General features: G+C 42.0%; 1 protein-coding gene across 1 annotated transcript in view; it reads left to right on the top strand.

The window, feature by feature from the left end:
• CASQ1 (calsequestrin 1) overlaps window positions 1-15,928 on the top strand; it is a 46,332-nt gene that overhangs the window by 15,630 nt on the left and 14,774 nt on the right. The window contains exons 2-6 of the mRNA XM_060758133.2: window positions 1,663-1,747; window positions 5,182-5,282; window positions 7,558-7,669; window positions 9,228-9,301; window positions 9,544-9,674. Of these exons, the coding sequence (XP_060614116.2) occupies window positions 1,663-1,747; window positions 5,182-5,282; window positions 7,558-7,669; window positions 9,228-9,301; window positions 9,544-9,674 (503 nt within the window). The remainder of the gene's footprint in view (window positions 1-1,662; window positions 1,748-5,181; window positions 5,283-7,557; window positions 7,670-9,227; window positions 9,302-9,543; window positions 9,675-15,928) is intronic.

Raw genomic sequence — 15,928 nt, 5'->3', positions numbered from 1 at the left:
GATACTGGCAAACATTCAATGCCGTGTTACAATACAATGTTTGTGTTGTGTACAATACACAAACACAAACAAAGGCAAAGGCTTCTCCATTCATTTCCGGCTTTGGGGGTGCTGCTCATTTCTGGGTCTGGGGGAGGTACTGTTCTCCATTTCCAAGCTGAGGTGCCTGCATTGTCACCTCCTGGTTGTGCGACTGGCAAGACTGCTTGGAGAGTCTTATGCATTTCCCGCCTAAGTGATAGCTATTTATATGGCCATGTTCTAGAGGCATTCTCTCCTGATGTTTCGCCTGCATCTATGGCAAGCATCCTCAGAGGATGCTTGCCATAGATGCAGGGGAAACATCAGGAGAGAATGCCTCTAGAAATGGTCATATAGCCCAAAAAAACCTACAACAACCCAGCGATTCCGGCCATGAAAGCCTTCGACAATATCTATTTATCTACTCATATTTGCATAATAATAATAATAATCATCATCATCATCATCTATATAAATAAAAATGTAATGTTCGTTTGTGGTATTCACAGAACTCAAAAACCACTGGGGGCAATTGGCACCAAATTTGGACACGATACACCTAACAACCCAATGTATGTTCTCCACTCAAAATAAAATGATTTTGTCATTTGGGAGTTGTAGTTGCTGGGATGTATAGTTCACCTACAATCAAAGAACATTCTGAACCCCAGCAACGATGGAAGTGAACCAAACTTGGCACACAGTTCTCCCATGACCAACAGAAAGTACTGGAAGGGTTTGGTGGCCAGTGTCCTTTGGTTTTGGAGTTGTAGTTCACCTACATCCAGAGATCACTGTGGACTCAAACAATGATGAATCTGGACCAAACTCTACACGAATACTCAATATGCCCAATGTGAAAACTGGTGGAGTTTGGGGAAAATAGAATCTTGACATTTGGGAGTTGTAGTTGCTGGGATGTATAGTTCACCTACAATCAAAGAACATTCTGAACCTCAGCAACGATGGAAGTGAACCAAACTTGGCACACAGTTCTCCCACGACCAACAGAAAGTACTGGAAGGGTTTGGTGGCCAGTGTCCTTTGGTTTTGGAGTTGTAGTTCACCTACATCCAGAGATCACTGTGGACTCAAACAATGATGGAGCTGGACCAAACTCTACACGAATACTCAATCTGCCCAAATGTGAACACTGGTGTAGTTTGGGGAAAATAGAATCTTGACATTTGGGAATGGTAGTGGGATTTATAGTTCACCTACAATCACAGAGCATTCTGAACACCACCAACGATAGAATTGGACCAAACCTCCCACACAGAACCCCCATGTGGGCCACAGCAACACATGGTAGGGGACGTCTAATAATAATAATAATAATAATAATAATAATAATAATAATAATATCTCCCTCACCCCTCCAAAAAAGTTATTGTATTCTTCCTATGTTCATTCCTACCACCCTAAAACAAACAAAGTATTCCAGTGTGTATTATTGCAAAATGATTGAGGGTATTTAGAATCAGGGTTTGCACTATTGTTTACTTCGTTTTGCATACTTGATTTCTCTCTCCAAAACTTTTTCATTCCCCCTTTTTCTCTCTCTCTCTCTCTGTTTCTCTTTGTCTTCCCTTTTTGCCTCCTTGTCTGTCTGTCTGCCCCCGTCTGGACTCTTTCTCCTAGTTAGCCGCCCAAGTCCTGGAAGATAAAGGGATCGGGTTCGGCCTGGTGGACTCGGAAAAGGATGCCGCAGTGGCCAAGAAACTAGGTGAGTGCCTCTGCAAATTGGACACCACGGCAAAAGCCGTACTGCAACAGGGAAAGAGTTTAGGTAAAGGTTATGTACCTTAACCTGTACTAGTTTGGGTATCCAGCATTGCCCAGGCTATTTGGAAAAGCCAACTTTTAATTGCCCAAAATGCATAAGGTTGTGGGTGAACTACAACTCCCACCATGCCAGGTTAACCCCCCAGAAACTCCATCAGTACTTCAAGTTTGTTATGTTTGGGCAAGTTTTCTCTAGACGTATCATCTGAGAGGTTCAGTGTGCTCTCTGGCTGTAGGGTAAACTACAACTCCCACTATGGTGAGTCAGTCCCCGCAAACCTTCCAGTAGGTTGAGTTAGTCATGGGGGTTCTGTACACCAAGTTTGGTTCAGGCCCATCATCAGTGGAGGTCACAGTTTCCCTGCTTGTGGGTGAACTACAACTCCCAGAAAGGAAGGTCAGTTCCCCCCAAACCCCTCCAGTAATCAAATTTCAGCATATAAGGTATGTGTGAGTAGTTTGATCCAGATTGGTGTTTGGGTTCACAGTGTTCTATGGTTGTAGGTGAACTACAACTCCCCTAAATCAAGGTGAATTTCCACCAAAGACCTCCAGTATTCTTTGCTGATCATGGGGGCTCTGTGTGCCAAATTTGGTCCATCATTGGTGGAGATCAGTTTCCTTGGTTGTGGGTGAACTACAACTCCCAGAAATGAATGTCAGTTCCCATTCCCCCCTCCCCCACAAACCCCTCCAGTAATCTGTGTTAGGGTTCACAGTGCTCTCTGGATGTTGGTGAACTACAACTCCTCTAAATGAAAGTGAATTTTCCCCAAAGACTTCCAGTATTTTTTTGCCCATCATGGGGGCTCTGTGTGCCAGGTTTGGTCCATCATTGGTGGAGATCACAGTTTCCTTGGTTGTCGGTGAACTACAACTCCCAGAAATGAATGTCAGTCCCCATTCCCCCCTCCCCTCGAACCCCTCCAGTAATCTGTGTTAGGGTTCACAGTGCTCTCTGGATGTAGGTGAACTACAACTCCTCCAAATGAAGGTGAAATTTCCCCCAGAGACCTCCAGTATTGTTTGCCCATCATGGGGGCTCTGTGTGCCAAGTTTGGTCCAATTCCATCTTTGGTGGAGTTCAGAGTGCTCATTGATTGCAGGTGAACTATAAATCCCAGTAACTACAACTCCAAAATGCCAAAATAAACTTCCTTCCCAACCCACCAATATTCAAATTTGGGCATATTGGGTATGCATGCCAAGTTTGGTCCAGATCCATCATTGTTTGGGTTCATAGTGCGCTCTGGATGTAGGTGAACTACAACTCCTATATATCCCTCCAAAGTCCACCAGTATGTTTCACTGGCCATGGCGTTCTGTGTGCCAAGTTAGATCCAGGTCTATCTTTGATGGAGTACAGTTCTAAGACTGCAGGTGAACTATACATCCCAGTACCTACAACGCCTATAAATTCTTCCCAAATGTATATAGTATGTTCTGTTGTTGATCAACTCCTCTGTGTGCTGTGTGCCATAGAAAAGAATAGGAAAGAGTTATGGGAGAGGCAGTGGGTGATGTCATGCAAATTCCATACCAATGGAGAGAGTCAGAAACACTGGGATGCCTGTGATGGAGGTAACACAATCTGAGATGAAATTGTCCCCAAATGAAAGCCTTCACTTGGGTGCTGGGCACCAATACTCAATCCATTACAGCATAATGACCTTTAGAATTTGAAAGTAACTAATAAGAACTAAGTTACTTTGTTGGTGCAATGTGTAGTAGTTACCTTTGCAAGTTACTTTTGCAAATTAGTTCCAAATGGATAGGAACGCATTAACATTGCAGTGAATTATTTCTCAAATGGTGCAATGACCGTTCAAAAGGAACTTCCCAAGCCCTGGTTGTTTTGCACCTTCCAGAACAGCCAATGAAGAAGCAAAGTGAGCCACTAACAGAGAAAAGAGGGTGGATTTTCAGTGTTAGGAACCACCAGAGGGCAGTGGGAACTCACAGAAAGACTTTAGTCCACAAAAGTATTACTTATTAGTGTTCTTTCCTTGTGCTTCGCAGAGGAAACATAAACACGCAGGACTCTGCCCCAAAGACTTGACAATAATAAACCACCTTGTTGTGTTTCCAGATCTTTGAGGGCAAATCCCAAAGCTATAAACCAGTGTTTATCAACTTGGGGGTTGCCAAAGACCATCAGACAGGGGCTCTTTGATTGTAGGTGAACTATAAATCCCAGCAACTACAACTCCCAAATGTCAAGGTCTATTTCCCCCAAACTCCACCAGTTTTCACATTCAGGCATGTTGAGTATGTGTGCCAAGTTTGGTCCAGATCTATCATTGTTTGAGTCCACAGTGCTCTCTGGATGTAGATGAACTACAATTCCAAAACTCAAGGTCTATGTCCTTCAAACTGTTCCAGTATTTTCTCTTGGTCATGGGAGTTCTGTGTGATGAGTTAGGTTCAATTCCATCACTGGTGGAGTTCAGAATGCTGTTTGATTGTAGGTGAACTATAAATCCCAGCAATGACTTACAAATGTCAAGGTCTATTTTCCCCCAAACTCCACCAATGTTCACATTTGGGCAAGTTGAGTATTCGTGCCATGTTTGGTGTAGATCTATCACTGTTTGAGTCCACAGTGCTCTCTGGATGTAGGTGAACTACAATTCCAAAACTCAAGGTCTATGCCCTTCAAACTGTTCCAGTATTTTCTCTTGGTCATGGGAGTTCTGTGTGATGAGTTAGGTTCAATTCCATCATTGGTGGAGTTCAGAATGCTCTTTGATTGTAGGTGAACTATAAATCCCTGGGGGAAATCAAGGCGTATTTCCCCCAAACTTCATCTGTGTTCATATTTGGGCATAGTGAGTATTTGTGCCAAGTTTGGTCCAGATCCATCATTATTTAAATCCACAGTGTTCTCTGGATGTGGGTGAACTACAACTCCCTAACTCAAGGTCTATGCCCTTCAAACCATTCCAGTATTTTCCCTTGGTCATGGGAGTTCTGTGTGATGAGTTAGGTTCAATTCCATCATTGGTGGAGTTCAGAATGCTCTTTGATTGTAGGTGAACTATAAATCCCTGGGGGAAATCAAGGTGTATTTCCCCCAAACTTTATCTGTGTTCATATTTGGGCATAGTGAGTATTTGTGCCAAGTTTGGTCCAGATCCATCATTATTTAAATCCACAGTGTTCTCTGGATGTGGGTGAACTACAACTCCCTATGCCCTTCAAACCATTCCAGTATTTTCCCTTGGTCATGGGAGTTCTGTATCCCAAGTTTGGTTCAATTCCATCACTGGTGGAGTTCAGAATGCTCTTTGATTGTAGGTGTTCACCATCCAGGCAGTATTGAAGATCTCATTATCCACTGAGAGACACCTTCTTCTCTCTGCTTCCCACCTGCAGGTCTGGCGGAGGAAGACAGCATCTACGTCTTCAAGGATGATGAAATCATTGAGTACGATGGGGAGTTTTCGGCCGACACTTTGGTGGAGTTCCTCCTGGATGTGAGTGATCTTTGCCCTCAAGTCCATTCTCCTTCCTCTTGCTTGTCTCCACCTCCTATAGCTACGTTAAGTGGGCAAAAGACCATCACTTATGGCGTGAGATCTCTCCTGTTTAACAAGCTCCTGTCTCAAGTCGTTTGGGCAAGATTTTCAGAAAGTGGAGTTCACTTTGCACTTCAGTGCTGCCCCACCCGTAGAATCATACAAACATAGAGTTGGAAGAGACCTCATGGGTCATCCAGTCCAACCCCATTCTGCCAAGAAGCAGGAAAATCGCATTCAAAAATTCCCAAGAATTTAGACTAAAACATGAACTGGAAACAGGACTTGAGATCCTTACTATTACGCAGTGTTGCCTGATCTGAATTCTCAAAGGGACGTTCTAATGTAAGGGCTGCAAAACATGAAGGCATTTTTCAACCTTGACTTTCTAGCTTGTGAAACTTTCTCTGCACTTCTTTCTCACTGAACCTCCTGGATTTCCTGAGCTTAATGTTTTTCTCCCTAAGATCAAGCCTGTCGAAAATACCTGCTGTCTCAGGCGAGTTATGTCAGCCTTCCAGGCCTTTATCAAGAGTTGCTAAGCTACTTGTAGGTGAAAAGTTATCTCCACCATTCACTGTATCTCCTTGTCTGCTGGACTCGGAAACAGTTCCACTTTCAAGCTCAGCCTCACAGACAGAATCTTGATCCAAAATACCCTCATTTCCCTCAGTGAAAGAACCATCCACTGCTCTGTAATCCCAACCCCTTCATCCTCATCTGTCTGAACCACAATACTCCGGCATCTGGAGGTTGTGCTTGACTCCAGCCATGGGGAGGTGCTCTTGTTCCATTTTTCATACGAAGGAGTCTGTAGTCCATGAACGCCTTCCTGATCGAGTTGCTGACATGTCTGCATGGGCGCCTTTTACATCCCCGCCAAATTGGTATCTATTGATCTACTCACATTATTAATTTTCAACTGCTAGATAGGCAGGAGCTAGGGCTAATGGCTGGAGCTCACCCAAACCTGCGGTTTGAACTGCCAACCTTCCGGTTGGCAAGATTTTTTGCAATTGGCAGTTTAACCCGCTGTGCTACCATGGCGCCAATTGGCACAAGTACCCCCTGTATTATTATTATTATTATTATTATTATTCCTCTTCCTCCTCCTCCTCCTCTCCTCCTCCTCCTCCTCCACCACCACCACCACCACCTCTTCTTCCTCCTCCTCTTCTTCTTCTTCTCCTACTCCACCTCTTCCTCTCCTCCACCACTTCTTCTTCTTCTTCTTCTTCTTCTTCTTCTTCTTCTTCTTCTCCTCCTCCTCCTTCACCTCTTCTTCTCCTCCTCCACCTCTTCTCCTCCTCCTCCTCCTCCTCCTCCTCTTCTTCTCCTCCTCCTCCTCTCCTCCTCCTCCTCCTTCTTCTTCTTCTCCTCCACCTCTTCTCCTCCTTCTCCACCACTTCTTCTTCTTCTTCTCCTTCTCCTCCTCCTCCTCTCCTCCTCCTCCTCCTCCTCCTCCACCTCTTTTTCTCCTCCACCACCTCTTTTTCTCCTCCTCCACCTCTTTTTCTCCTCCTCCACCTCTTTTTCTCCTCCTCCACCTCTTTTTCTCCTCCTCCACCTCTTTATCTCCTCCTCCTCCTCTTTTTCTCCTCCTTCTCCTTCTCCTTCTTCTCTTCCTCCTCCTCCTCCTCCACCTCTTTTCCTCCTCCACCACCACCACCACCACCACCACCACCACCACCTCCTCTTCTTCTTCTTCTTCTTCTTCTTCTTCTTCTTCTTCTTCTTCTTCTTCTTCTTCTTCTTCTCCTCCTCCTCCTCCTCCTCTACTCCTCCTCCTCTTCTCCTCCTCCTCCTCTCCTCCTCTTCCTCTCCTCCTCCCCCCCTTCTATTTAGCATACAATGTGAAACATACAGACATGCACACATTAAAACAGTCAAGGTGCCTGCTTTCACACTTTTTTGGAATGATTGAGTCTTGTCACAATCTTTGGAAAATGATTTTGGATCCAACGCTCCCTGGATTTCTAGTTGGGAGACTCTCCAATCCCGTAACCGAGAAGTCTAGTGCAATTAGAAAGAAATTTGCCATGTTTTGGGACCGACTAGACTACTCAAATGTGCTCCACATGGGGCTACCCTTGGAAGCTGGCTCATCTGGATCTTGCAGACTATATCTTGCCAGTGGGAGCTACGGTTCGTAATAGCATACTTTCCCAAGCTCCACCAGAGAGGAAGCGAGGGATGGAGAGGAAGGACTCATGCTCTTGGTCTTTCCTTGCAGGTTATGGAGGATCCCATTGAGTTCATTGAGGGCGATCACGAACTCCAGGCCTTTGAGAACATTGACGAGGAGCCCAAACTTATTGGATACTTCAAGAGCGAGGACTCTGAACGTACGTGGGAGGCCAGCCATATCTCTATAAATAAAAATGTCATGTTCGTTTGTGGGATTCACAGAACTCAAAAACCACTGGGCGAATTGACACCAAATTTGGACACAAATACACCTATCAGGCCAACAAGTGACCATCATCCCTAAAAACACACACACACACATAACAGCAGAACGGACTTTAAAACCCCCCAAAATAAACCATATATAAATATACAAATACGTATATATATATATATATATATATATATATGCAAGCTCACAGAAATATACACACCTATATATACACCTACACACATATGCATATACACATACATACACATATACACACATATATGCATATACACAAGCACACACATATATGCAATATACATATACACATATAAACAGAAATATACACATACACACATACATATACACCTACACACATATACATATACACATACATACACACATATAAACACACATATATGCATATACACAACACACACATATACGCAATATGTACATATACACATGTCAACAGAAATATACACATACACACATACATATACACCTACACACATATACATATACATATACACACACACATATAAACACACATATATGCATATGCACAAGCACACACATATATGCAATATACATATACACATATAAACAGAAATGTACACATACATATACACCTACACACATATACATATGCACATACATACACACATATAAACACACATATATGCATATACACAACACACACATATACGCAATATACATATACACATATAAACAGAAATGTACACATACATATACACCTACACACATATACATATGCACATACATACACACATATAAACACACAGATATGCAATATACATATACATATATAAATAGAAATATACACATACACACATACATATACATCTACACACATATACACATACACACACATATAAACACAGAAATACACAAACATACATATGTACACATATATACAAATATATATACAGAACATTACAACACATGTGCAAAACCACACACACACACACTTATATACACAAACACACATATACACATATATACAAATATATATACACACACACATATACACACACAAAACACATATACACAGACTGGGCCACAGCAACACGTGGCAAGGGACGGCTAGTAATATATAATGTTATTATTATTATTATTATTATTATTATTATTATTATTTTGTCGTGTCAGGAGCGACTTGAGAAACTGCAAGTCGCTTCTGGTGTGAGAGAATTGGCTGTCTGCAAGGACATTGCCCAGGGGACACCTGGATGATTTGATGTTTTTATCATCCTTGTGGGAGGCTTTTCTCATGTCCCCGCATGAGGAGCTGGAGCTGATAGAGGGAGCTCATCCGCCTCTCCCCAGATTCGAACCTGCGACTTGTCAGTCTTCAGTCCTGCCGGCAAGGGGTTTAACCCACTGCGCCACTGGGGCTCCCAATGTTATTGTAATATAATAGAATAATGTTATTATAATATAATGTAAGTGCCAAATATGTTAATCACCTGATTTTAACTTTCCAGATTACAAGGCCTACATAGATGCCGCCGAGGAGTTCCATCCTTACATCCCCTTCTTTGCCACCTTTGACAGCAAGGTAAGTGGCCAAAAATACTTGCGATGCGGGATTCGAACTCAGGACAGAACTCCGACTCGAGTCGGAAACGCTCCAATGCACACAGGTGTCTGAAGTTTGAAGTGATTGGTTTTATGGAACCCAAGTTCAAGGTTAGATGGGTAGACCCCAAAAGCCACACCTCACTCCACCCCAAAAAGGGTCTGGAGATCAAACCCTATGAGGAGCGGCTTAAAGAGCTGGGCATGTTTTTGTCACTCTAGGTTGCAAAGAAACTCTCCCTCAAGCTGAACGAGATTGACTACTATGAGCCATTCATGGAGGAGCCTATCACCATCCCAGACAAACCAAACAGCGAGGAGGAAATTCTCCAGTTCATGGAAGAACATAAGAGGTGAGGGTCTTGCGTAGCGGGAGATGCGGATTCCCAGATATGTCAGGGCTCGTTTTATTCCCAAACGCACACTCCTGTTTATGTGCCCGGAAACATATGCATAACCATAACATAGATATATCCAGATGCTTCGGCCTTACTGTGTAATGTGTGTTGTTGTTGTTGTTGTTGTTGTTGTTTCAAGAAATGGCTTTGCAGCAGCCAATCTGTTTGTCCCTCTCCACCGGCCCCCAAAGCCATGCGTCTGGTATTAGCTGGTACCCAACCAGCCGTCAAAAACCATTCGTCACATTTCTTCTTCCACTCGACAACCAACCATGCTCTTTAAAAACAAATGCCCGGCAATGGCAGGGAAAACAAATGGCCTCTTTAGGGTTATTATTATTATTATTATTATTATTATTATTATTATTATTAAATTATTATTATTATTTAATAATAATATTAATTATTATTATTAATTATTGCTATTAATAACATTATTATTATTATTTAATAATAATATTAATTATTATTATTAATTATTGCTATTAATAACATTATTATTATTAATAATGTAATTATTATTATTAATGTAATTGTTATTATTAATAATAATGTAATTATAATTATTTTTAATAATATTATTATTATCTATATAAATAGAAATGTAATGTTCGTTTGTGGGATTAACATAACTCAAAAACCACTGGGCGAATTGGCACCAGATTTGGACACAAGACACCTATCAGACCAACGAGTGACCATCACCCCTAAAAACACACACACACACACACACAACAGCAGAACGGACTTTAAAAAACCCCAAAATAAACCATATATAGATATACAAATACATTCATATAGATAGATATAGATAGATAGATAGATAGATAGAGATATAGATATGCAAGCTCACACAAATATACGCACCTATGTATACACCAACACACATATACATATACACATACATACACACATATAAACACACATATATGCATATACACAAGCAAACACATATACGCAATATACATATACACATATAAACAGAAATATACACATACACACGCACATGCATATACACCTACACACATATACATATACACATATATGCATATACACAAGCACACACATATATGCAATATACATATACACATATAAACAGAAATATATATATACACCTTCACATATATACACCTACACACATATACATATACACATATATGCATATACACAAGCACACACATATACGCAATATACATATACACATATAAACAGAAATATACACATACACACACACACACACATACTCCTACACACATATACATATACACATACACACATATACACAATATATATATATACACACACACTCATATAAACAAAGAAATACACAAATATATACACACATGTATACACACACTCATATATATATATATATATATATATATATATATATACACAAACATACATATGTACACATATATACAAATATATATACACAACATTACGACATGTGCAAAACCACACACACACACATATATATAAATATGCAAGCACACATATATACACATATACACAAATATATATACCCACACATACACACACAAAACACATATACACAGACTGGGCCACAGCAACACGTGGCATGGGACGGCTAGTTAATAATAATAATAATAGTAATAATAGTAATAATAATAATAATAATAATAATAATAAGGTAAAGGTTTTCCCTTGACATTAGGTTTAGTTGTGTCTGACTTTGGGGAGTGGTGCTTATCTCCATTGCTAAGCCGAAGAGCTGGCATTGTCCATAGACACCTCCAAGGTCATGTGGCCAGCATGACTGCATGACTGCATTGGAACTAGGAAAATGGGTTTATATATCTGTGGAATGACCAGGGTGGGACAAAGGACTCTTGTCTTCTGGAGAGTAAACAATCAGGCACATCTAATCACCTCTCAAGAAAAGATTCCCCCAGGCACTGCCAAGCCATCAAATGCTACTTAAGGTGGTCAGTTGAAACATTCACACCAAGCTCCAGCAGACAAGAGTCCTTTGTCCCACCCTGGTCATTCCACAGATATATAAACCCATTTTCCTAGTTCCAACAGACCTCACTACCTCTGAGGATGCTTGCCATAGATGCAGGCGAAACGTCAGGAGAGAATGCCTCTAGAACATGGCCATATAGCCCGGAAAAACCTACAATAACCCAGTGATTCCGGCCATGAAAACCTTTGACAATATATCAATCATCTGCTTAAATGGCCCTCTAGTCCACACACAACCCAATTTTTCACCCACCTGCCTTGGATGTAATAATAATAATAATAATAATAATAATAATAGATCATCATATTGTGTCAGCTTTTCTAGTTGTTTCTCTTCAATCCTGCAATCCCAGGTGACAGCAGGATTGAGGAGAAACAACTGGAAAAGCTGACACAATATGAGAATTTAAAGATTGAACTGCAAAAACTCTGGCACAAGCCAGTAAAGGTGGTCCCAGCGGTGATTGGCACACTGGGTGCAGTGCCTAAAGACCTTGGCCTGCACTTAAAAACAATTGGAAAAGCTGACACGATATGAGGATTTAAAGACTGAACTGCAAAGACTCTGGCACAAGCCAGTCAAGGGGGTCCCAGCAGTGATTGGCACACTGGGTGCAGTGCCTAAAGACCTTGGCCTGCACTTAAAAACAATTGGAAAAGCTGACACGATATGATGATTTAAAGACTGAACTGCAAAGACTCTGGCACAAGCCAGTCAAGGGGGTCCCAGCAGTGATTGGCACACTGGGTGCAGTGCCTAAAGACCTTGGCCTGCACTTAAAAACAATTGGAAAAGCTGACACGATATGATGATTTAAAGACTGAACTGCAAAGACTCTGGCACAAGCCAGTCAAGGGGGTCCCAGCAGTGATTGGCACACTGGGTGCAGTGCCTAAAGACCTTGGCCTGCACTTAAAAACAATTGGAAACGCTGACACAATATGAGGATTTAAAGACTGAACTGCAAAGACTCTGGCACAAGCCAGTCAAGGGGGTCCCAGCAGTGATTGGCACACTGGGTGCAGTGCCTAAAGACCTTGGCCTGCACTTAAAAACAATTGGAAACGCTGACACGATATGAGGATTTAAAGATTGAACTGCAAAGACTCTGGCACAAGCCAGTCAAGGGGGTCCCAGCGGTGATTGGCACACTGGGTGCAGTGCCTAAAGACCTTGGCCTGCACTTAAAAACAATTGGAAAAGCTGACACGATATGAGGATTTAAAGATTGAACTGCAAAGACTCTGGCACAAGCCAGTCAAGGGGGTCCCAGCAGTGATTGGCACACTGGGTGCAGTGCCTAAAGACCTTGGCCTGCACTTAAAAACAATTGGAAACGCTGACACGATATGAGGATTTAAAGATTGAACTGCAAAGACTCTGGCACAAGCCAGTCAAGGTGGTCCCAGCGGTGATCGGCACACTGGGTGCAGTGCCTCAAGACCTTGGCTTGCACTTAAACACAATTGGCGCTAAATTACAATCTGCCAGCTGCAGAAGGCCACTTTACTGGCATCTGCACACATTATTTGGCGACACATGATTCAATACAACAACCAGCAGAGTGATCTTGTCTGCTGTGAATTCATCTTGCTGTGTTTCAAATAATAATAATAATAATAATAACTATTATTATTATCACCATCACCATCATCATCATCGTATTACTACTAAGTAATTAACCCTTTGCCCCAATTTTCCTGTATTTTATGGATAGTGACAATGCAGCCCTTGGACCCAGTTCAGTCCGGATGCTTCTCCGAGGGTTGAATGTAATCAGGATTAACGGGAAGCTTTCTAAATCTGTCTTCCTTTCCCCAAGAGGTCTCAGGCTAATAAAGGAAGAGAAAAACAAGGATGTGTTGTTGGAAGCTTTCATGGCCAGTATGACTAGGTTGCTGTGTTTACACCAGTGTTTACATTTGGGCATATTGGGTATTTGTGCCTTGACATATCCGAGTTGTAGTTACTGGGATGTATAGTTCACTTACAATCAAAGAGCATTCTGAACTCCACCACTGATGGAATTGAACCAAATATGGCACACAGAACTCCCACGACGAACGGAAAATATATATCAGTGATTGGTTGCGGGGGGGGGGGGGGGGGACACACCAAAATAGTGTTTGCTTACCATTGAAAATTACCTAGGGCCACCTCTGGTCCAAATACATCATGGTTTGAGTCCATAATGCTCTCTGGATGTAGGTGAACTACAACTCCCAAACTCAAGGTCAATGCCCACCAAACCCTTCCAATATTTTCTGTTGGTTCTGTGTGCCAGGTTTGGTTCAATTCCATCATTGGTGGAGTTCAGAATGCTCTTTGATTGTAGGTGAACTATACATCCCAGTAACTACAACTCGCATATGTCAAGGTCTATTTTCCCCCAAACTCCACCAGTGTTTACATTTGGGCATATTGGGTATTTGTGCCAAGTTTGGTCTCCAGATCCATCATTGTTGGAGTCCAAAGTGCTCTCTGGATGTAGGTGAACTACAACTCCAGAACTCAAGGTCAATGCCCACCAAACCCTTCCAGTGTTTTCTGTTGGTTCTGTTTGCCAAGTTTGGTTCAATTCCATCATTGGTCGAGTTCAGAATGCTCTTTGATTGTAGGTGAACGCATTTGTCAAGGTCTATTTTCCCCCAAACTCCACCAGTGTTTACATTTGGGCATATTGGATATTTGTGCCAAGTTTGGTCCAAATCAGGGGTGGCTCAACCCATTACGTAAAGTAAGCATTTGCAGTATAGCTGATTTTTCCCAAGGGCGCTCTTGGGGGAAAATAGACCTTGACATAGGCGAGTTGTAGCTACTGGGATGTATAGTTCACCTAAAATCAAAGAGCATTCTGAACTCCACCAATGATGGAATTGAACCAAACTTGGCACACAGAACTCCCATGCCCAACAGAAAATATTGGAAGCATTTGGTGGGCATTGACCTTGAGTTCTGGAGTTGTAGTTCACTTATGACAAACTCCCACGATGAACAGAAAATATATATCAGTGATTGGTTGGGGGGCGCCAAAATACTGTTTGCTTACCATTGAAAATTACCTAGGGCCGCCTCTGGTCCAAATACATCATGGTTTGAGTCCACAGTGCTCTCTGGATGTAGGTAAACTACAATTCCAGAACTCAAGGTCAATGCCCACCAAACCCTTCCAATATTTTCTGTTGGTTCTGTGTGCCAAGTTTGGTTCAATTCCATCGTTGGTGGAGTTCAGAATGCTCTCTGATTGTAGGTGAACTATACATCCCAGTAACTACAACTCGAATATGTCAAGGTCTATTTTCCCCCAAACTCCACCAGTGTTTACATTTGGGCATATTGGGTATTTGTGCCAAGTTTGGTCCAAATCAGGGGCGGCTCAATCCATTACGCAAAGTAAGCAAGGTCTATTTTCCCCAAACTCTACCCGTTTTCACATTTGGACATGTTGAGTATTCATGCCAAGTCTGGTCCAGATCCATCATAGTTTGAGTCCACAGTGATCTCTGGATCTCTGGATGTAGGTGAACTACAACTCCAAAACTCAAGGTCAATGTCCACCAAATACTTCCAGTATTTTCTGTTTGTCATGGAAGTTCTGTGTGCCAAGTTTTGTTCAATTCCATCATTGGTGGGGTTCAGCATGCTCTCTGATTATAAGTGAACTATAAATCCCAGCTACTACAGTTCCCAAATGTCAAGATCTATTTTCCCCAAACTATACCAGTGTTCACATTTGGCCATATTGAGTATTCATGCCAAGTTTGGTCCAAATCCATCATTGTTTGAGTCCAAAGTGCTCTCTGGATGTAGGTGAACTACAACTCCAGAACTCAAGGTCAATGCCCATTAAACCCTTCCAGTATTTTCTGTTGGTCATGGGAGTTCGGTGTGCCAAGTTTGGTTCAATTCCATCATTGGTGGAGTTCAGAATGCTCTCTGATTGTAGGTGAACTATAAATCCCAGCAACTACAACTCCCAAACGACAAAATCAATCCTCCCCAAGCCCACCAGTACTCAAATGTGGGTATATCGAATATTTGTGCCAAATTTGGTCCAGTGAATGAAACTACATCCTGCATATTGAATATTGACATTACAATTCATAACAGTGGCAGATCCAACACACGCTTCCTTTGTCCTTTCTAATTTGCACAAATGGCATCCTCAACGCATACGGCCCTTATTATCAGATGGCTTTCATGCCACTCTGGTTCCCAG

Source organism: Anolis sagrei, chromosome 12 (assembly GCF_037176765.1).
Source record: "Anolis sagrei isolate rAnoSag1 chromosome 12, rAnoSag1.mat, whole genome shotgun sequence".
Lineage (NCBI taxonomy): Eukaryota > Metazoa > Chordata > Lepidosauria > Squamata > Dactyloidae > Anolis > Anolis sagrei.
Note: the sequence above shows the minus strand (reverse complement) of the source record. Positions and strands in the feature narration are given on the sequence as shown.